This window comes from Solenopsis invicta, chromosome 14 (assembly GCF_016802725.1).
Source record: "Solenopsis invicta isolate M01_SB chromosome 14, UNIL_Sinv_3.0, whole genome shotgun sequence".
Taxonomy (NCBI): domain Eukaryota; kingdom Metazoa; phylum Arthropoda; class Insecta; order Hymenoptera; family Formicidae; genus Solenopsis; species Solenopsis invicta.
Window position 1 is genome coordinate 18,073,493 of NC_052677.1, and position 22,289 is coordinate 18,095,781.

The 22,289-nt window shown below is 26.5% G+C and overlaps 1 protein-coding gene across 4 annotated transcripts; it reads right to left on the bottom strand.

Annotated features, from left to right (window-relative positions):
* Positions 1–45: 45 nt before the first annotated feature.
* LOC105207736 (probable cytochrome P450 49a1) lies at positions 46–22,285 on the bottom strand. Of its 4 annotated transcripts, none has more exons than XM_026134052.2 (15): positions 21,825–22,285; positions 21,594–21,748; positions 19,576–19,871; positions 19,014–19,202; positions 18,650–18,836; positions 13,125–13,335; positions 7,697–7,943; positions 6,590–6,706; positions 6,353–6,429; positions 5,729–5,924; positions 4,657–4,816; positions 3,980–4,149; positions 3,157–3,235; positions 1,819–2,016; positions 46–370 (listed from the first exon to the last, which is right to left on the bottom strand). In XM_026134052.2, exons 6-15 carry the CDS (start codon positions 13,324–13,326, stop codon positions 263–265), a joined length of 1,554 nt encoding a protein of 517 aa, XP_025989837.2. In that variant the 5' UTR covers positions 13,327–13,335; positions 18,650–18,836; positions 19,014–19,202; positions 19,576–19,871; positions 21,594–21,748; positions 21,825–22,285; the 3' UTR covers positions 46–262. The 4 variants fall into 4 exon arrangements, with proteins under 4 accessions (XP_025989837.2, XP_025989836.2, XP_011175661.2 ...); XM_026134051.2 differs by having other exon boundaries at positions 19,576–19,886; XM_011177359.3 differs by having other exon boundaries at positions 19,576–19,911.
* Positions 22,286–22,289: the final 4 nt, after the last annotated feature.

Genomic DNA, 22,289 nt, shown 5'->3' on the forward strand with positions numbered 1-22,289 from the left:
CAATGTTCGACTATATCACGACATAATACTATTCATAAATATAAATCGTAAGAATATTATTTATTCTAAATGCACTGTAATGAACAGTTATATTAACATACATTTCATATAATGTAATTATTTACTCGCATGTAAAGTACGTTCTAGAAACTAATCATACGTGAATGCAAATCTACGTACAATACGCACAAAAAAAGTTTATAAATACCAGTAATATTGGCGACTATGTTTTTTTTCCCATGTATAAAAAGAAGTAGAGATATTATCTCTCGATAAATCTCAGCTTTAACGGTCCTTTCGGCGTGTACATTGGATTAATGTAATAGTCCAGTTTCTCATGGTGATATTCTATTTTGTAAAATTGAAGAATCTGAAACAAAAAATATTTTGTCATTTACGTAAAATTATGTTCAAAAACAAAATGTAGCATTATCAGAAGATAACATATATTCTCTAAAAACATGCCATTATTTTCTTATAATAGTAATTTCTAGTATATAATTTATATTGCAACAAAAATTATATTAAAGTTCATGTTATTTCAAAAGTATATGCGTTAATAATGTAAAAACTGCTGTTCGAGAAACTTGAAAATTGCTGTTAAAAGAAATCTGATCATAATTCAATTTTCCAATTTCTTATTAGAAAATTCAAATAAACTTGTTATTATATAATTAATTCAGAGTTTAAAACTAAAAAATATCTCGTGGGATGACTTTGTCATCATTTAAACGTATTAGGTTTACTATCATAATTTGGCAAAATATAGTTTTCCAGGAAGAGCTTTTTGGTAAAATCGGGACATTTAACTTGGTATAAAAACAGCGCAATCACTTTGAAAGCAATACGTCTGATCATTAAAGTAAACTTGTTGAAAGAAAATATTTATCGAAATTTTCTACAGTTTGTAAAAGTGCCGCTGTTATACCTGGAAACATTTCACATGTCATTGTAAGATTTTACAGCGCAAAATATTCTTTAATCTCATCAGCATGGAGAAAGTTCTCTACTGCGATACGACGATAATGAGGCAGTAATGTCACGCTTTGTTGGCGACAATAACTACAAGAATAATAGAAAATAACAAGTACACTGCAAAATTGCAGCTGCAAAATGCGCAGTGCATGCTCATTCCTAGGTAGTTATAATCACAGAACTGCATTGCACAAACAGTTCCTTATATTTACGACGTACCGACATACTTTTAGTGTTATGTAATTGTAGGCCTGCAATGTCAAATTTTTTTAAACTATTTTAGCTGTTGTCAATATATATATACTCGTATTTCTGCTTGTTGGACACGCATTCATTATTCAAATTTATGCTGTCACGTCAAAATATTTTTGATCTCTTGCCGCCATTTTTCTCAAAATTGTGACTGGATAACCAAATTTAAACAATGGATTCATGTCCAGCAGATAAAAATACATTAAAAACATCTAAAATTGTTAAAAAATTTTTTATAATTCTCACTTTTGTAGGCCTGTGTTATTCTTACTATTCCTGATAAAATTTCGCTATAAATAAAATATAATTATAGAAATATTTACATCAAATAAGATATGAATTTAATTGTTAATCAATAAAATTGAATTTTATTTTACATTCAAATCCACCAGAAAGAATCTGTAAAAATTAAGATTGTTGAGTCATTTTAGATTCTTGCAGAACATACTTTACATTTTCGAATAACCAATTTGCCATGTAATTGTACGAAGAAAATAAGCTGATAATCTTAATCAGTGAAAGCGCAATTTTCCATGGAACTTTTTTTTCCGGAGTTAACGCACGTCTGACCAATTGGAAGTCGACTCTCACCTTGCTAACGACAATAATTATTTCAAGTTCGGCAAAGCGTCGTCCCAAGCACATTCGTCTGCCGTAACCAAAAGGAAGTGAAGCAAACGCGTGACGGACACCATCGTCGCATAACCATCGTTCTGGGAGAAACTCATTACTTTGCGGGAAATACTTCTCTAGGTTGCTAATGACGTAGTGTTGAAATACCACGTGCACCTAAAAACAATCATCGTTCTCGATTAACATCTATTTTTTTTCGTTATTTCCGCTAATTTTAATTAACATTACAAAAATGTCATTCTAAATAATTTTAAATTAATCCTAAGGGTACACCAAAATTTTCTTAATTGGTTTTCGCGGTTTTAATGTGCCAGACAAAACTTTAAATGCAAGTTAACGTAGTTAAATGAGATTTTTTAACTTTGCAAAATATAAGGAATCAAAATATAAGGAATAAAATGATGAAAATTAAAATTATGTAAGATTATGAAAAACCTTTGTTATAAACAAGTTTTCACAACGCTATCTGGAAATTTAGTGCATAATTGAAAAAAGTAATTTCCATTCGCGAGGCAATTGAATACAAACAATATTTATCCGTTATATAAAATTATGATGATCATCTACATAATAAGGCTTTATCTTATTTTTATCTAAATATTATTAGAATTTATTTTATCTTTACTTTATTTTAAATAAAGAAAGTTTTAGCTCTTTCAAATTATCAAAATTAATATAGACAGCAAATACGAAGTATTATCCTTAGCTTCAACCTCAAAGTCATTTATTCTAACAATAGAATTTTTTGAAACGATAACAACACATTGCACCGATCAAAAAATAATAACGCAATATAAAATTACACTATAAAATTCTCGAAAACTTTTACTTAGAACTTTGTCATTTATTATAATGTAAGTTACATATTTTCTTTGATTTTTCAACTTTGATTTCTATTTGCGTATTTATTCAAATAAAAAAAGAAACAGATTTTTTGCCAGATTGAATTATTCAAAAAACTCTTTTTTTAAGAAATAAAAATTTAAATAAAAATATGAACATATTTTTGTATCCTAAATTGTTTTGTTAAAAAATGATATCATCTTCAAACGATTTAGATAAAATGTGTATAATTTTAACTTTACCTAAATAAATTTTTGAAAAAAATTATTTTTATCTTACTTAAAATGTAAAATTTATTTTTAATCTAAATGATTTTAAATGATCTAATATAATGCTTTAATTATATCTAATACAAAGTTAATATTTAAATTTGCATTGCCATTAACATCAATTACAGTGTACTGATTTATAGCTGTCAAATTTAAATTGGTAGAAGAAAATTTTTTCTCTTACTCCTTTTGGTACACGATAGTCGCCGATTACAATATCCGAAGTTGTACTTCGCCCATTGCCTATTACAACTGGATACATCCTACATAGAAAAAAAAACATTTTAATTTTAAAAATATATTCATTTACAAAACATTATAAATATTAAAATAAGATTATATAGTGTCAATAACCATAAATTAACCATAATAAATTAACCATAGATGTACACACTGAAATTGTCTCTCAGACCCAAAAAAATTTCAAAACTCTAGAGGAAGAAAAGAGATAATGGAATATCATTTTATTTTTCTAAATAACTCAGTAAATATTAATACGCCAAAAAAATTCTAACCGTCATCAGTCATCAAAAACGTCAAGTCGTTGGTGACTCGACCGCTTTCCGTTTTTGGTGACTAATGACAGGTAGAATTTTTTTTTTATTTGATACGCTGAAGATGACTCCAAAACAAGTTGAAACGTTCGTTCATTTGTAATTTAAAAATAAATAAATAATTTGTATAATATCTATTAATACGATTGCGCACGTTTACCCGCGCTGATTTACCCACTCTTATTAGCTCAATTTCCAATTACTAATTGTGTTAAATTTCAAAAGTCCTTAACTAATTTTAATAGTTTTTTAAAAAAACATTTTTTCAAGTAAATGTTTTTCAAATAAAAATGACATATTTTATTAAATGTTAAAGAAATGTTTTTTAAATTAAAAGAAGGGTACTCTAATCATTATCTTTAACATTTTTAAAAACATTGTTTGCTAATTAGGTAGAGCTTCATTGCAAAACAATAAATTCAAATACACACATATGTATTTATCTTAACAAACCTCAGAGTTTCTTTGATGCATGCTTTCAAGTATTTTAAACTGTCAATATTTGTCATCTTGAGAGGCGCGTTTCTTTGTGGAAGAACGTTGCATATTTCATCGTATGCCAAAGCTTGTTGTTCTTGATGTAGCGCTAACTGATAAAGCACCGAGGCCACTGTAGATGACGTCTACAAATAACTTGACTCTATAGCACTTGTATGTGAAAAGACGTTTTATTAAAGTAGCTAAAAATTAAACCGGATTTATAATAAATCTGAAACTAATTCTTGTTAGTCAATCGAAATAATTATGTATTATAAGACACTCAAGCTGGTTGCTAAAATTTTGTGCGGCATTGTGCCTCATATTTGAATGTCCTTCATAATTATTTTGATAGTCCAATAATATTATTTTCTACAAATCTAATAATTTAGTTAGGTCTCTAGCTAAATTATTAAATTTTTCAGCAAAATTACTCTTTCTGTGCAAATTTATAAAATTATATTTAAAAAATTAAAAATAAACGGAATAAAAGGGTATAATAAATATTCCATTTGTTTCTTCCCTGCGCTTTTTTATATCCATTAAATTTAGATGTATTGTAGATGTTTGCCATTTTTTAAAATGGGTCGTGGTCTATGCAAGTTTAAGAAATCTTAATTTAATGAGAAAATTTTAAATTACAAAATATTTACCGTGTCAACGCCAACCAAGAACAAATCTAGAGCAAGGATAGACGCTACCTTCGTATCGCCCTCGCAAGCTAAAACTCTTTCCAAAAGAGAAAGTTCCCTGTCCGAATCCATGTTGCTCTTAGTCCTTGACAGAGCGGCGGCTGTATATTTTGATATGGTACTAAATATAAAAATAAAACCAAATATCTCACATATACATATACACACATATTACTCTTACATTTATATTTTTTATATTATTTAATTAATGTTATTTATATGTATATCATAAGCCAAAACTTCTTCCCATGCAGCACAATAAACACATAAGAGTTATAAAAAAGTTATAAAATTTATAAAATAATTATAATAATTATTTGAATATCTTATAAAAATTTACCAAAATATTTCATAAATATTTTAATAATAAAAGAAACTATTGCGAGTATCAGACGTTTATATTTTTCATTTTTTGAATATTATAATAATTCCAAATAACAAAAGATAATTTTTCGTACAAAAAAGTTATTAACTTTTTAATTTTATTATTTAAAGTAGAGAAATATTAGACCAATAATGTAACAACACAAATTAAACAATAACGTCTTTGACGGTTGTAGATAGATCGTAGTGCTTATATTTATACGTGTGATTTTATATACTTCTTCAAACTCATCAAACTGCGCGTCGAATTACTTTTTCAGTCATAACACAACTCTAAGTTAAATAAGAATTAGTAATATCTCGTTTATTAAATTAAAATCAATTTAATAATAAATGATACTAACTAGCATCTAAATATTATAAGCCTTTCCCTCCTGAAAATAAATTTGAAAAAGTATATAAAATCATACGAATAAATATAAGCACTAAGATCTAGCTACAAGCGTTGAAAGCATTCTTGTTTAATATTTTTATTATTTAACTTTTAACTAATTACTACTTAACTCTGTTAATTTGTACTACTCAACTTTATATTACATATTTAGAACAATACTCAATAAGCAACAATATCAAGAAGCGTAATAAAATTCTTCAAAGATATAAAACGGTAAACGCGCGATAAAATTACTTAATTAGATCAAAATTTTACCTCACAATAGTATCCAAAGAATTTACGTATTCTTGCCATGTAGGTGTGTTAAAGAATTTCCAAAAAGGTATCTTTAATTCGAGCACAGGCACATTTTTGAAGAACGTGATTAATGCGTCTATAAGCCTCTGCGTTTCCGCGTTTGCATCATCATCCAAACAACCTAAACGCACATCCAACGCAATTTGCGCAATAGCTGTCAAGAGAAATAAAATTATTTATTAAATTCACTTATCTATGTTTACAAATTTATATAAATTTATCTTACAAATATCATCATCTATACATAACAATTATTGGGTCTTTCAGAAAATTTATAATGACTTTTTAAATAAGAACAAAAATAATATTTTTTATATTTAAAGAAGAAATATTATTTTTTAATACTTTTTATTATATATATATAAAATAATATTTTTATATAAGTATCTTTTCATTTATAATTTTGTTCCATAAACTGTCATCATTTTCCGCAATTTGAAGATTTTATTTCTTAAAAGTTTCAAATTTTTTTTAAAGAGACTTCAACAGATGAGACATCAGTTTTGAAATGAACCCAATATTCTTGTAAAAACCGGCATTTATTAATTTTTTTCTTATTGATTATATTTTTCTCTTACTCACATTCTAAAGACCATTTGTGCATTTCATTGAGAAAGTTGTCGGGCACCTCATGTTTCTGATCCCGTATCTTTGCTATTCTACAAAATGACGTAGGAATAAGTCGCCTTAGAATAGCTAAGTGGGACACAAACATAACTAGGCAGGTAAACGGCGAAAGCTATCGAGAATACTCGAAAAAGGTCAAGTATTATTGTCTGTACTAATAACAGCATTTACAAAGCAATAAAATCGACAAACCTGCGAAGCAGTGCCGTACTCGCTTCCTCGATAGCGCCAATATACATTCTCGCGATCCGCGGTTGCAACATCACTTGTTGTACCTTGCTTCGGAAATTGTACCAACTCTCACCATGTCTACAACATACAGAGAAGAGAAAAATTAAAGCAGTATAACTAGACTGTCATTCTTCCATTTGCTAAATGGAGAACATTTCATTAAAAAAAAATGAAGAATACAATCATAAATCAGAATATCAATGTAACACCAATTAATCTTACCAAAAAATTTAAAATATCGCAAAAAGCCAATTTTGAAGTATTAAATCTAAATTATTGTGTAAAATAATCTGAATTATGCTAGAAACCTAGCTGACATGCTGGTAAAATTTAGCTTGTGTTGTCTAAAAATCTTTAAAAAACATTTTATCTAGTTCAAAATAATATTCGACTATAAACTTATTGTGTTAATGTAGTAATTAAGATATCTTTTTTTACAAATTTTTTAACAAAAATAATATTGTATTTATATTAAATTTAATTAAAATGCATAATAAAAAAACACAAACACAAATAAAACAATCGATTTAATGTTTTAGTCAATCTACAATAGGTGTAGCCAAATATGAAAATAATAATATAACTAACTACAATAAATTTACTTCTTACGACTTAAAGTTTATTATGAATGTATCTATTATAAATCAGAGCTAAATAAACCTATTTTTTGACAAAAACGTGATGTATTGCTTTGCAACATAAATTAATATCTTTACATATATTAATATTCTCAACTGTTTACTTGAATCATATATATTGCTAAATATTCCAATAATAGCATAAAATCCCAAAAGTTAACATATTTTTCATTTTTTTAAAGAAAAAAATTCAATTTTAGCTATATTTACTTATTATTTAAAAAAATATTATGACGTCTCACTTAAACTTAAAAATACTTGAAATTTCGCGTTATATAAAAAACATTCATATTTATTACATTTGTATTCCTTTAAATGTTTAAACTCTTATTTTAATATTATATTATTTTCTATGTTACAATAAAAATAATTCTTTCGAAGAGCGGATTTAAAAGAGTGGATTTAAAATTTAAAATAATATCCGGCTTACACGGCGATGACACCCGGATTAGTCTGAAAGAAGTCCTTTCGTAGTACATGCTTGTAATAATCAAGCGACGGCATGGAAGGTCGATACGGCATCTTTTCTTCTCTCCGAAAAATTCGCTCGATTTCGTTTGCATCATATACAAACACCATGTCAGGCCTGCCTAAAAGGCCTTCTATCTTCACGATATCGCCGTATTGGGAGTGCAGTTTTTTCGACAGCTTGTCTATTGATTGTATTTCGTAGTTTCCTGAAATGTAATTTTTTAAAATTATATTTTAAAACAAGTTTATATGTTTTTTAGTATAAGTAAATTTTTTTCATGTATATAATTTAAAAAAAGTAACGCCGCGCAGTTTGATATGAATTGAAACCAATGAAATATTATTTCAGGATTCAACTATGACCGTCTTGGCCCAACTTCTGTTTAATTTGTTATATACAAATCGCGGTTTTAAATCTATATCGGATTATATAAATTTAATTTTTTTTACGAATTTGTCAAGTTTAAATTTGAGCAAAATATTCTACTTTTTTTAGACATATCTGAAGAGTACAAATAATTGTTTTAATAATAATAGCTTTAAAAAATTTTAATTCTTGAAGATATTATTATTTTCTATCCGATATCTTTCAACTTACAAAAATTATTAAATAATAAAAATATTTTTTTTCATACAAAATTTCGTCAGCAAATTATGGCTGCTTAATGCTTATGTATAATTTTATTTAAATATTTAACATTTTGAATATTTTCAAACAAGAATGATTTTTTTCTATGTAGATATATTGTTGTATATGAGTGAGTGTGCGTATGCGTGCATGTGTGTGTATATATATAACTTCGAAGTAAAACGTTTCCAATCAATTACTTGACGCGAAATTAACATTTACAGCGCAGTCCATTAGCGCTACCAGTTGAATCAACGCTACGCAAATAAACCGGTATTTACATATAATATTTTAATGCTCTGGGAGTTTAGAGAAAAAAAAAACCGATAATTATAAACAAAGTTGGGTAGTAACCAGTTAAAAAGTTACAAGTTTAATAACTTTTAACTTTTATAATAAAGTTGAAAGTTAATAACTTTTAATTAAACTTACTTAATAACTTTTAATTAAACTTTAACTAGTTATTTTTGAAACATAAACTTTAATTTATTAACTTTTCCTAAGTTAAAAATTTATCTTTGTAAAAAAAGAAAATAAAAAAAATACGTTCCTATAAAAAATCATATGTCTTTATTATTTCATAAAAACATAATTTACAAATAAAATATTAAAAATTTTTTTTATGATACATGTATATTACAATGTAATATGACTGTTTTGAGTTATCTAACTTTATAAAAATACTTTTAATTTAATATGAATAATGTTTATCAAACTTAACTTTCAATTTAACTTAAGTTAATTTAATCTAAACGTAATTTTTAATTGAGTTAATTCTTTTTCATGTAATTAAATTAATTTTATAAGTAATTAATTTTTTAAAATTTAATTTAGTTCAAAAAATATATTAACTTACCTAATTCTGATTATCAGTAACATTCATGCTATCTCATTGTAATACTGTTAAAGAAAAATAATATTGCTGTAATATGTTATATGCTATACGAGATCTTTTTTTTATATCTAAATTCCATTCTATTCTGTTATATTCTTTATAAAAAGATATAAATATGTTGAATGTAAAATTTTAAGCTATAAGGATTTATTACTAATTGTAAGCCTAACATCTAGAAGATTAGGTAGGAGAATTAAAATTCACTCTTCTTCAAAATACTCTTATCAGTTAAAAAAGACAAAGTCAACAAATACTTTAGAATTGTAATGTACTAAGAATCATAAAAATTCATGTCTCTTTCTCTCTTTTTAATTTGCAGAATATTAGAGACATGTACATGTACATGTACATTTTATTTTTGTAATATCTGTATCCGTACCTCAATAGAATTTTTCCAGAGTATCAGTACCTGTATCTATACAATAGGCACTGAAAATAAAGTATCTTACACAACACTGTTTATATCACACATATTTTAAAGCAGTTTTATTCGGTATGTAAATTCAATGCCTTTTTTCATAAAATTCAAAGTTTATAAGTCAAGCAATATACAAATTTAAACGATCAAAATAATTTTTTATATTTCTTATAACTTTGACCTATCCACCAATTGCATTCCATAATAAAAAAAATATGGTAATTTTTATTCGATGAGTTCTCATTAATGCATTCTCTTTTTATTTCTTTAATAATTTTAAAATGCAAATCAGATAAATGATATTGCAGAGACTGGAATAAATAATAATCTGTTTAAGTCAAGTCTGAAATCACGCAGAGTGTGAACAAAATTTCTCAACCAAGATTAAAAACTTCTCAATATTCAATATATTCATTCTTTGCGATATGATGCCTTTGGCATGCCTTACGACGTAACAAAATCACTTTCTTTGTTTCTTAATCTCTTGCAGTCAATTCAGTGTTTAAAATAATGAGTTATTGCTTTTAACGATCACTTTAACAGTTTCAACATTTTTTTATTTGAATGCAAAAAAATGCAATAATATCATGGGTCAGCAATAAAAATGTATACCAAACTAATCAATTCCCATTAATTTTGCGATGCTCATAGCACTGTTTGACAAATTTAAACTTCTTTTAGATCATAAACCGGATCAGAGATTCTTATAGATTTTTTATCGCTAAAGACAAATCCGTAAATGAAATAGCTCTATCACATTACATTTTTGAGAAAATTGTACTTAAAAATACTATTCTTTAAGACAATCAATATTTTTTTTAAGCTAAAATGGTTGAAAAATGTGACACAATAGAGCAATTTTATTTGCGGATTCCTGTTGTGTTGCTTTTGCTTTACGCAAAAAGTTACAGATAAATTAAAAGGAAAAGAGATCCACAATAATAATGCACTATACAATTTAAATAATCGCATTCTTCAACATAGTTTTGCATCACAAATGCGAATAGTCATTTGCATATATTGTATTTTTGTCTACTGAACGTGAATCCGGTATATAAATTTGTCTACGTCACTTCATAATTTTAAAGAAAATGACGTCAAAGAGATAGAAAATAACAAAATCTTAAAATAGTCATTTTTAGCCTCTTGTAATCAAAAGTTATAACAAATTCTCAATAATTAAAATATTTTATAAGTAAAAATAATTTTGTATACTTAAAGATTTTATATATTCTTTAATATATAAGTATATTTATATATTAAAATAACTGCACACTTCTAGAGCGGAGAATTTATTTTTGCATGCGGATGGCCAACTCTTCTTGCGTCTCTGAAACGATCGTTACTGAAAGAAAGTAATAATAACGACGTTACAAATAACGCGTTACTTCCTTCTTTCTATATATATTTTTTAGATTCGTACATCTCTAAAACTGTTATTCTCGATAACATATCACACGCAGTCTACGTATAGATTGGCAGCAAATTTGATTATGACAGCAAAATCATAGCTGTATCCGCATTAAGCTCATTATTAGAATCTATTGATAAAATCTCTTAACATAATATGGCCAGAAAGTTTCGTCTTATTTATAGCAGTTTGTCGATAGCATCAGATAGTATAAATAGACATATTGTGTAAAATTTATTGCCATTCTACTATCAAAAGTTAAATAGCGTGCTAGCTACACGAAATCTATTTTTGCAGACTTAGCTATTCAGGATGACGCAAGAAATATTTAAATTTTAAATTAGATAATCAGAAACCGGTAAGTTTACAACGCATCAAATTAATTTACATAACTGACACGTAAAATTTTGTGCTCTATTGAACGCTTGAAAAATTATCTATTCCAACTTAAAGAGAAAATAAAACTTTAAGATAATTTTAAAAAAAAACCCACTTTAAAAAAATTCGAAATTATTCTTTCTCTTTCTCTCTCCAAAATGTTTGATACATTTTTTCAATATCTTATTTTGTAGATATAAAGTGTGCAATTAAAATGAAACATCCTGTATATAACACGCAAACGCGCACACACATGCACGCCCGCGCCCATCCATTCACTCATCCACATACATACATACATCTCAGATCACTAGAATATCTTCAAATATTCTCAAGGTCGCTAGAATAACTTCAAACATTCTACAGGTTTCTAGAGCCTAATAAAAACATTTCATTAAAATTTTAATAAAAATCGAGACATATTAATGATGTCTAATACATTCTCATTCATAACGATGACACTCCATAATAAATGATTTATTGATTCTTTCCATTTTTATTCCTCAAGTTATGTGCAAAGAAAAATTTCTTCCGGGACTATCTCTTTAGAGAGATCACGATCGTATCCATCAATCAGGTATACGACGAGAATTAAATTAAGACAGGTGAACTATATAATTAATTGTATAATTTTATGTAAAGGAAAAGGTATGCTTTTGAAATATTATTGAGAAATTGACTGCAAGCGATAATAGACGACCGTGTGTATGCACTACAAATTGAAGGTGCTAACTGTTCTCTCTTTTCCTTCCCTACCTCGTCATCTACTTTTATTAGTAGATTCTTTTCATAATTATCATCTTTTGGGACACATCGGCGCGCTTTCACTTTTCTATCTTTCTTCGCTCCGTGTTTTTCGATGGATCACTTTAACTTTCATAAAAACTTCTAAGCCATGGGTAACTTAGAGAAGTAAACTTACTCAAGTGGGTATATTTCTTTCAAATCTGCTACATATGTAGAAATAATAATACATGAAGATAAAGTTGGGAAATAACGCGTTACTTGTAACGCCATTACCATTACTATTTTTGACTTTTTTTGAAAAGAATCCTTCCTTTTTGTCTGTTTCTGGTAACAAATTTTTCGTTACTTTATAAACAATATGTGTATAAATTATGTTGCGATTAATCAAAACTGCTATAAATTTCATATTATATTGGACAAATATTATATATACAATTGGGTGCTCTAAAAAAGTGCTAACCAACATTTTGTGTATAAATTAAAAAAAAAAATCGTTATTTTCTAAGTAATGCGTTACTTTTATGTAACAATGTTCCCTGATAAAAACAAAATTTAATACAAAATATAAAAGTGTTAAGTGATTCAAAAAGCTCTTATATCTTATATTAAATTTTGTTTTCTAATATTGGTATTCTTCTTATACATATGAGAGTGTAAAAATTGAAGGAGTAGTGACTATTACTTATGTACATACAAAAATGGAAACATGAGTGAAGTATTTTTCGTAGTTTTACATTTGCGCCAAGTTCGGAAGGAATCGAAATATATTCATTTAGGTAGGTTTATTTGTTAACTTATTTTAGTTTCTGTAAAAATTTACCATAGATGAAACCGCAGTAATAACAATTCAATAATAACGTATTTTGCGACTTGATATACTATCTGTTTTAACAAAATTATTTAACTATACCTATATAAGGCAGAAATCGCCAAGTGTTGCCTAACAAAGGAATTGGCTTAGGTCCTGGGATCTCCGAATACGGGCGAGCATGTCGTAGCAAATCCTGTCTCCCAACATCTGTAACTAGCGTATCTAACGCTCTATCGCTTTTTGTGTTGCTTCTAACGAATCGATGCAACAGTTGCTTCGCATGTTGTTTCAACGTAGTCATTTCTGGTCTCTGTAATAAAAAAAACAATTGTAAAATAATTACTTTTATCTAGGGCATCTAGGCTAATAATATTTGTATCGTAATTATCGTAACTATTGCAGTAAACGTACTATTAGAGAAGTGACCAATACGAGTTAGTGTAAAATTTAAAAAAGAAATCTAAAAAGTAAAATAATTAAAATTAATTTTTCCTTTCTCCTAATATCTTTTCTACTAAAGCTAACAATAAGTAAAAATTAATATTTATTTTTATATTTATAGAATATCTAAGAACTACTTAAATTATACAAAAATAAATTAAAATGGATAGAAGTGAATTCATTTTGACATTTTCGAATTCACGCTTTAAATTTTTCGAATCTACTTGAATCTAAAAATAATATAAATAGTAAATATCTGAATTCAGTAGTAAACAATAGTAAACATCTGAATTCAACATGAAAAATAGCTCATTTCGTATTTCAATTCATTTGAATCTAAAAATAATATAATGGGGATATGAATCCATCCGAATTCAAAATGATGAATAGCGCATTTCGCATTTCAATCTATTTGAGTTTATTTGAATTCAAAAATATTCTGGAACCTTAAAGCGCAAACTCGGATAAATTGCAACTTTTAATTAATTTAAATTTATTTGCGTTTGCTGGAATAGTTTTATTATCGTTAACGTCGTTGCGCACAGCTTTTTTACCATGCATTATATCTACGTAACGATGTTACAATGATAACGTAACTATCATTGAGAATTACGGAATAAGCCTGCAGGTTGTCTGTATTAAGTCTAAAGAAAAAAAAAATCTTAGCTGGACTCACAAAGGATCTAGGTAACGTCGAAGGACTGACAGAGTCCCGCTTCTATTACCTACTACTACTTTGCGCTACAAACGGGGCAACCGGTTTTGCACAGAGAGTGTAATGCAAACGTGACGTAATAAATAAGAGGTAATACAACATTCCTTATACAGAGAAGCATATTGATTATTATTGGGTGCATCGAAGCGTAAAGCACTAATTTCAACCACTTTCACATGAAGGTTAGTAGTAGTAATGATTGAATGATGCCTGCGATTCACAATCGAACAGAAAGTGACATTTAACGTTTCTGAATTTACCGCATTATTATCTTGTATTTTCTAAAATGTGTTTTGCATTTTTATATCATATATTACTACGCAAATCGCTGTATTTCGTATATATTAATTTTAATGCATCTTAAATCGTTGAATAAACATTTTATTATCTGAACCCAGACACAACAAATCATACTTTTTAAGATTTAAAAATTTTTAAAAATATTTATAATTTTTTAAACATTTTACAAATATTTATAAGAAACAAGAAAAAAATATAAATTTTCTTATCTTTTATCTCAAAGTAGAAATTAAAGCTGTCAATTCACTGTAACATTTCACTTGTACATGTAAAAATATTTGTTTCAATTTATATTACTACTCCCTCATAAAATTTGCAAATACTACTATCGCGATTTTACATAATAAAAATCATAATCAAATAAAAAATTAAATAACTTTTAAATCAATAAGAGACTTGTGCTTAAATCTTACACAAATATTCAAATATATTATTAGAGCAATTTATAAAATTTTTATAAATTTGATAATATTTTCAGATACAGTACATCCTTGGAATGCTTATATTATTACGTACGTATTATTTCTTATATTATATTTTAATCCAAAGTACTCCAGGTATTAGACTTTTAGACTTTCATAGCAAACTGCGCGCAGTCTGCACACAGATTGATAGCAAATTCAATCAAATCTGACAGCAGAACCGTAGCCACCTGTACGCATGCATGTTATGCATGCATTGATCAATCAAACGCTTCGAAGCATTTGTAGCATCAAGCTGACCACAACACACTGCCAAGACACTGACGTTAACAGTGTTGCATTTAGATAACTAAAAATTATCTAGATAAAGATAATGTAAGTTAAATGTAAATGTATCTTAAATAAAATAAAGATAATTTAAATTTAAATTTATTTAAATAAAAGATAAAATTAAATATTGTTTTGTCTAATAATTTTAAGACAATATCACCTTTGACGGCAGTTCGCCGACAACATCAGATATTTTGAACTAAATACAATTTTTTCTTCTCTGCCAAGATAGTATATTCTATTCAAAATCTGTGTACATCAATCGCTAACGTTAGAGGCATGGAAGATCTGTTCAGTGGGTGTTAATACATTATCATAAAACTTCAAGTCAACTTGAATGTTAGACTTCCGATTGCGCATGCATCTTCGTGGCTCTCACGGATCTGCACAGTTACACGTTCAAGTCTTCACAGCACTCCTCGAAGTAATTATAAACTAGATGCATCGAAATGTACTGATAGTGATTGATGTAATGTTCAATGATGCAATAAATTCTTTAGTAATTCCTTTTTTTTATAATGTATTCAAATATATTAAAATAAGTAAAATGGATTACAAATTTTCAATCCGTTTCCGTTTACTGGATTACTATTTATTGCATCTTTATCTTTTATTTTTACTTTTAAAATTATTATTTTATTTTTTTAAAAACATTATCGAATAGCAGAATATTGAATATTCGTCGCAACTCTAGTTCATATCCATATTATATTATTTTTTGATTTAAATGGATTCGAAAAATCTGAAGCGCAAATTAAAAATGTCGAAGTAAATTCATTTCTATCTATTTCAATTCATCTTTGTATGTTGAATCAGTAAATATTAACGCGACATAATTCTTATTAACATCAGTTTGTTAATCATAGAGTTTAGCAATTATCCTATACGTAAAAATTCATGAAGAGAGAAAAAAGTCATATTCAAGGCTTAGACTTCTAAACCTTAGAATATGATTTTCTTTCCCTCTTCAATAAATTGTAAATTATGTTCGTTCTATATACCTGACCTGAGCTTTTATCTATACGGTGATTGGTAGAACTTAATGATTAACACACTGGTGTTAATAAGAATTATATCGCGGCGCGTTAATATTTATCTGACCCAGCAAAATAAAAATTAATGAATTGAAATAAATAGAAATGAATTTATTTCAACATTTTCAAATTCACGCTTCAGATTTTTTAACTTTTGCTAAAATTAAAAAATTAATATCTAATATCTTAAAATTACGTAAAGAGTATACATCTGTAATAATCTTCGATATCGGCAAAATTAAAATTCAACTTTTATAAAGGTACAGTAAACATTATTGACCCAGTAACAATCCTACAATGTCTAACCCAGTAAACGGAAATAAATTGAAAATTTGTAATCCATTTCAATTCACTTGAATACATTTTGGATTAAAAGATAGCAATTAAATCATTTCAATCCCATGTCATGGATTTATTGGATGATCCGTGAAAATATCTTTTAGATAAAAAAAAATAAAAATCACTTTATTTCAATCCCATTTCATGGATTATAAAGTCCGCATAACTTTCTTGAATAAAAAAAAGAAATCCAGTAATTTCACTCTCACATTATAAATTAAAATGTATTCAAAAAATTCTTAAACTTTAATTGGATAAAAAAAGATTAGTGTGGTCATTGTCGAATGCAAATTCTTAATTTCTTGAATCCATTTCTAGCCATTTTAAATATTTTGAATCCATTTCCGTTTATTATAAAATCGGCTGTAACGAAGTAGTTTTTAACGGCTACTTTCACAATTCAAGGCGAATGTACGAAATATCATGACATTTCATCATCCTTATTTTACGATAATTTTTTCTTCTTTAATGTTTAAAAATGTTACCTATTTTTATTTTAGCAATTAGTTTTCGATTTTGGACTTAACAAAAAATTAGAGAAAATTGCAAAGTTTAAGTAAGCTATAGGATGTACATATTTTATATATTTTAATAATACTAAGACTAAAAAATTACTGTAATACTTTACCAAATATATTAATATTAAAAAAATTAATATTCTTTATTAGTTTTATGCAGTTTCAACATTGATACATCGTACAAGAAAAAAATAAAACTTTAAAGAGTAGTTTTATTTTATATATATATATATATATATATATATATATATATATATATATATATATAAGAATTGGTAATAAAATAGATATTTTTAAAAAATGTAGAACTTCTTTCTCTTAATAAAATATGTAATATATGTAAATATATAAGAAATTGGATATTTTTTGAATATCATATTAAAATAAAAAAGTGGAAAACATCGTGAATAATCTAACAATTCGTTTCGAGAAAAATTGCGAGGTTTATAAACCATTAATGTGGAATTCGCAATTCGTACTTACGATGCATTCACTGCACCATATATTGTCGTTACTTTCCCATAGACCGTCACAGTTGCAATTTAGGTGGTTGGTTAATGATGCATGTCATGAAAACGCATTCGCGGTATGTATTATCAAAGGCACAACAAGAAAACGTAGTTTTAATCGCACATTCTAAATATAATTCAATTGTTGTTAACTTATTTAAAAAAAGAAACTTTTCAGGTAGAAGTTACACAATTTTAAAAGAGAAATATAACGTATGCAAATAAATTTTTTATATCATGTACATGTATAAGATATAATGTTATTAATATTTTTTAATGAAAGTACATTGTTTCTGTAATCATTCTGTAAGTAAATAATAAAAATATTAAAAAATCAAAAGCTTAATATATAAAAAAAATTTTATACTTTATTCTGATATTTTAATATAAAACATAAAGTATCTTATATATATTTATATAGTATCTATATAGTATATATATATATATATGTATATATATATATATATATATATATATATATATATACACACTATTTATATAGTATATATAGTATTATATATATTTTGTTAACTTTATAACTTTTATGCATAGTGTAATAAATTAATTAGAGCATAATGAAAATATTATTGCATTTAAAAAAGTACATAACTGTTTATTTTTTTTAAATAAATTTTAAAAATATACAAATGTATAATCTATTTTGCACCTCACATGGATTTCATAAAAATACATTTTAATTGTAACAGACGCATACACATACACATATTTTTATTTCATTATAAAAATATAACTAAACAGTGCAGTCCAGAATGTTCAATAATATTCAATAATATTAAAATAAATCATGATTAATCGAAATAATCGATGTAATAATTATTTTATAGTAATGTTGACGTTATTTGGTATGATTTTTTGTTCTGCGTAAGTAAAGATGAAAAACTCATCAATAAATTTTACAAAATAAATTGATTTAAGTAATATATATTATTTTTATAAAATAATCTTAATAAAATTATTACATTATGCAATTTGTAATTGAGTCGTAAAAATCTTACCTTCTAAAACATGTTGTAGACACGAAAAAAACCATGATCTGACTGAAACCGACTTGCCTTGCTTTACACTAAAGTACCCGCTATTGAAGATGTTGGACAGAAAACCGCTCGTGAGTGGGAGAGCGAATACAGGAAGGGGAAATATGGTAATGTGGCAACAGTCACATATTTGTAGATGTATTGGAGACTGAAAGAATGAAATCCCATAATTACATTCCGTTCTGATGACTTAATAGGTCAAAAAAGTTAAGAAGTAAAAGATTAATTAATACTAAACAAAAAAAACAATAAACATTAACAAGAAATAGAAAATTCCTAATTATTAAATCGTTTTAGTTTATAATACAAAAATAATAATACATACACTACATAATTGACTATTTATTTACAATATGTTGTTCACAATATTTTTTAATGCATATTAAAAGCCATTTGAGGATTTGTACCACTTCAATTTTTTTTTAATCAATTCCTTTCAATTTACATCTAGAATTATTTTGGAGCTTGTTGAAGTTTGTGTCGTCTGTAATCAACTTCTTTGTTTCTTTATCATCTAAAACATGACAAGAGAAGTGTATTATAAAAAAAAGCAATCCATAAATTAAGAAATTCCACATAATTAAAATAAATTACAAAAAAATAAAATTAACTCTGCAGAGCCGACAGTAAATCTATTGGAATTTATCATCAATCACAGCTCTTAATTTAAAGTTAAAATAAACTTACTATTCATTTTTTTATACGAATTTTCATTATGGTTTTTAAAATTAATTAATCTTTTAGTTAACATAAATAAAACGAGTTTTATAAATCCAACGTCAGTAATCATGTTACAGATTTTAATCAGCTCCAGAAAGTTAAATATGAGATATTATAAACTATATTAGAAATTAATATATTTTACTGACATATTGTTCTGTTTTTACCTTTTTTTTTACATTCTCCAATTGCTTTGCTGCTTTATTCATCTTCTTCTGCTTTTTTACAGTCCACGTATGGAATTCAAATTATGATTTAAGATTAAAATTTCATCAATTTATCATGGCCTAGTTTGCTGATCATGCCTGTGTAATTTTTCTGGATCATTTGATTTTCTGATTTTAATTTGTTCAGCTGAAATTTCATCCTTGATGTTTTCATGTTTCTTCTTATTTTTGTTTCCAGATCACAATTAAGGGATTGCGCTCACGACTTTTATAAACTCTTCTTTCCTTTACGTTCACTAAGACACGATTCTCTATAGAGAATGCAACTATGGGTTTCTATATTAAATTTAAAAACTAATGTAAAATACCTAGATAAGACTCATTTAATTTAATTTTTTAATGTCTTTTACACTCTATTAAATAGAATTTTCATTTTTTATAAAGTATCTAGACTGACAAAAAAAAACAAAGAAGACTCTTCACGGATGTTTTAATCTCTTTCAATGTGATGAATTTACAGAAAGAATTTACAAAAAAAAGTTATGTCATGTCCAAGTGTTTTGTTAAATAGTCCTTAGAAATAGTACTTTTAATGCTTAAAATATGGAATGTTCTAACATCAAATATATGTTATAAGACTAATTATGAGAGAAAGATATTTGATAAGCAATCTCATACAGCGCAGTTAGATGAAAGACGATGAACGGTAACGACTAGATCGCTCATTTAATACCACGCAACAAGACTTTGTTTTATTTTTATTTTTATAAATTAATATGTAGTGTACAATATGTATTCAATTATACAATATGTAGTTCTATAATATATAAGTTTATTACTTAATATACATAATATACCTAATATACATAATATACCTAATATACATAATATACCTAATATACATAAAAAATACTCCTATATATATTTTGGTACATATTTTTCATAATTAAAAATCACTGAATAGAAAAAGACACAGCATTATAACATTTCTCAATCCTTATTAAACTAAACCCTCTATTATCACACGCTATGCTCTAGCATTCATCGCCAAATTTTTTAGACATTGTAGTATCAAAATATAAGTCTTTGAAATCCTAGGTGCTAGTAAAATTCTTTGATGATAATGGATCTTATGCATCAATGACCAGAATAAATTAATAATTGTTATCATGTTAGCAACAAATTTGAATCCTACTATATTTCAATTATATGTGTTTTCTACATTATTTAATACTGAAAACTTATAAATATCAAATTCTTTAAGTGTAGGTGTTTGAGATGACAGTGCAGTATTGAATACATAATAAATTTTTTTTAAACAAGTATATTTTGAACTTATTTTAGTGGTTTCTTTGAGCATTAAATTAGCACTAAATTTAGTGTATTTGTTTCTTGTTTTTGTAACCACTCTATATATTTTTTCTGATATAGGAGTGCAGCTTAATGGCAAGCTAGAACCAACCCACTTTTTATCAAATATTCTGTTAAATGGTTTGAACACCAAAATTTGAACTGTAGTACTAAATTAGCACCTAAATAGCACAAAGTTTTGACTAGATAAGAACTTGGTTTTCAATGGTGGAAAGGATCCAGCTTAATAGAAGTTATTTCTAAACTATATTAATTTTTAACAAAACAAAATGATGTTTTGAAAGTGTATCTCCAAAATTAAGGTCCTAAATAAAAGTATTTTGACACAGTATATTCAATACTATACTAGCACAAATATTTAGTTCAAATTGGTTTAAATATTCAAATTAGTCTAAATTCCTTATTGGAATGTTGTAGATATTTTGTTGATTAAAAAAGATCTAAGAAATATTCAGATTTTTTAGATTTTAAATTGTTTCTGAAAAATATTTTAATTTATTTAAAAAATTCTGACAAATTTTCTAAACGTTATAAAATTTATAGAAAAATTCTGAAAAACTATTTAAAAAATTTAAAGAAAAATTTTCACCAAGGAAAATTAAAATACATTTATATTTCTCTATTAAATGAAATATTCAGATGCATACCTTAAAAGATAAATTCCTTACAATTATTCAAGAATTTTAACCATTCACATCTGCATCAGTATCAGATGTTTTTGTATCAAAACTTTTTACTCTCCTCAATTTAGCCTTTTGCCGATACATCCAAGATAATTTCTTCCCTTTGTCACTTTTTTGTCCTAAGTGATACAAATACTAGTTATATAAATTGAACTAAATCATTGCATTTTAATATTAAGCTTTTAATATTCTTACCATGAGGTTTACCCATTTTTCATACAAATTAATCAGCTTTCAAAGCCTTTATTTTTAATTGTCTCTTAAACTTAAAACACGCGTCAACTTGCTTGAATACAAATTGCTGTTAAGCCCGTATCAGACTACGCATTGAAGATTGAGATTGAAGATTAAAGATTGAAATTTGACCAATCAAAACAAGGAAATTTTAACTCCTTTTATTTTGATTGGCCAAAGCTCAATTTTTAATTTTCAATCCTCAATTTTCAATGCGTAGTCTGATACGGGCTTTACAGCATCATACAGCATGTTACGGATTAGAACGGTTAGAACTACCTCGTTGCACCTGCACCGGTGGCTGCACCACATACTTTTGTGTGCATTCTGCTGAGCTCGAAAATAGTCGACAATCGATAGTCGATATTCGATATTGAATAAATCTCGAATATGCATTCAGCAGACTCGATATGTTGAGATATTCTT

Coding starts and splice junctions, on each gene's coding strand:
- LOC105207736 (XM_026134052.2), bottom strand. CDS start 13,326: ATGACTACGTTGAAACAACATGCGAAGCAACTGTTGCATCGATTCGTT. Junction 6,707..7,696: donor AATCCGGGTGTCATCGCCGT/GTAAGCCGGATA, acceptor TGTATGTTGTAG/ACATGGTGAGAGTTGGTACA. Junction 4,150..4,656: donor TCTTGGTTGGCGTTGACACG/GTAAATATTTTG, acceptor AGTTATTTGTAG/ACGTCATCTACAGTGGCCTC.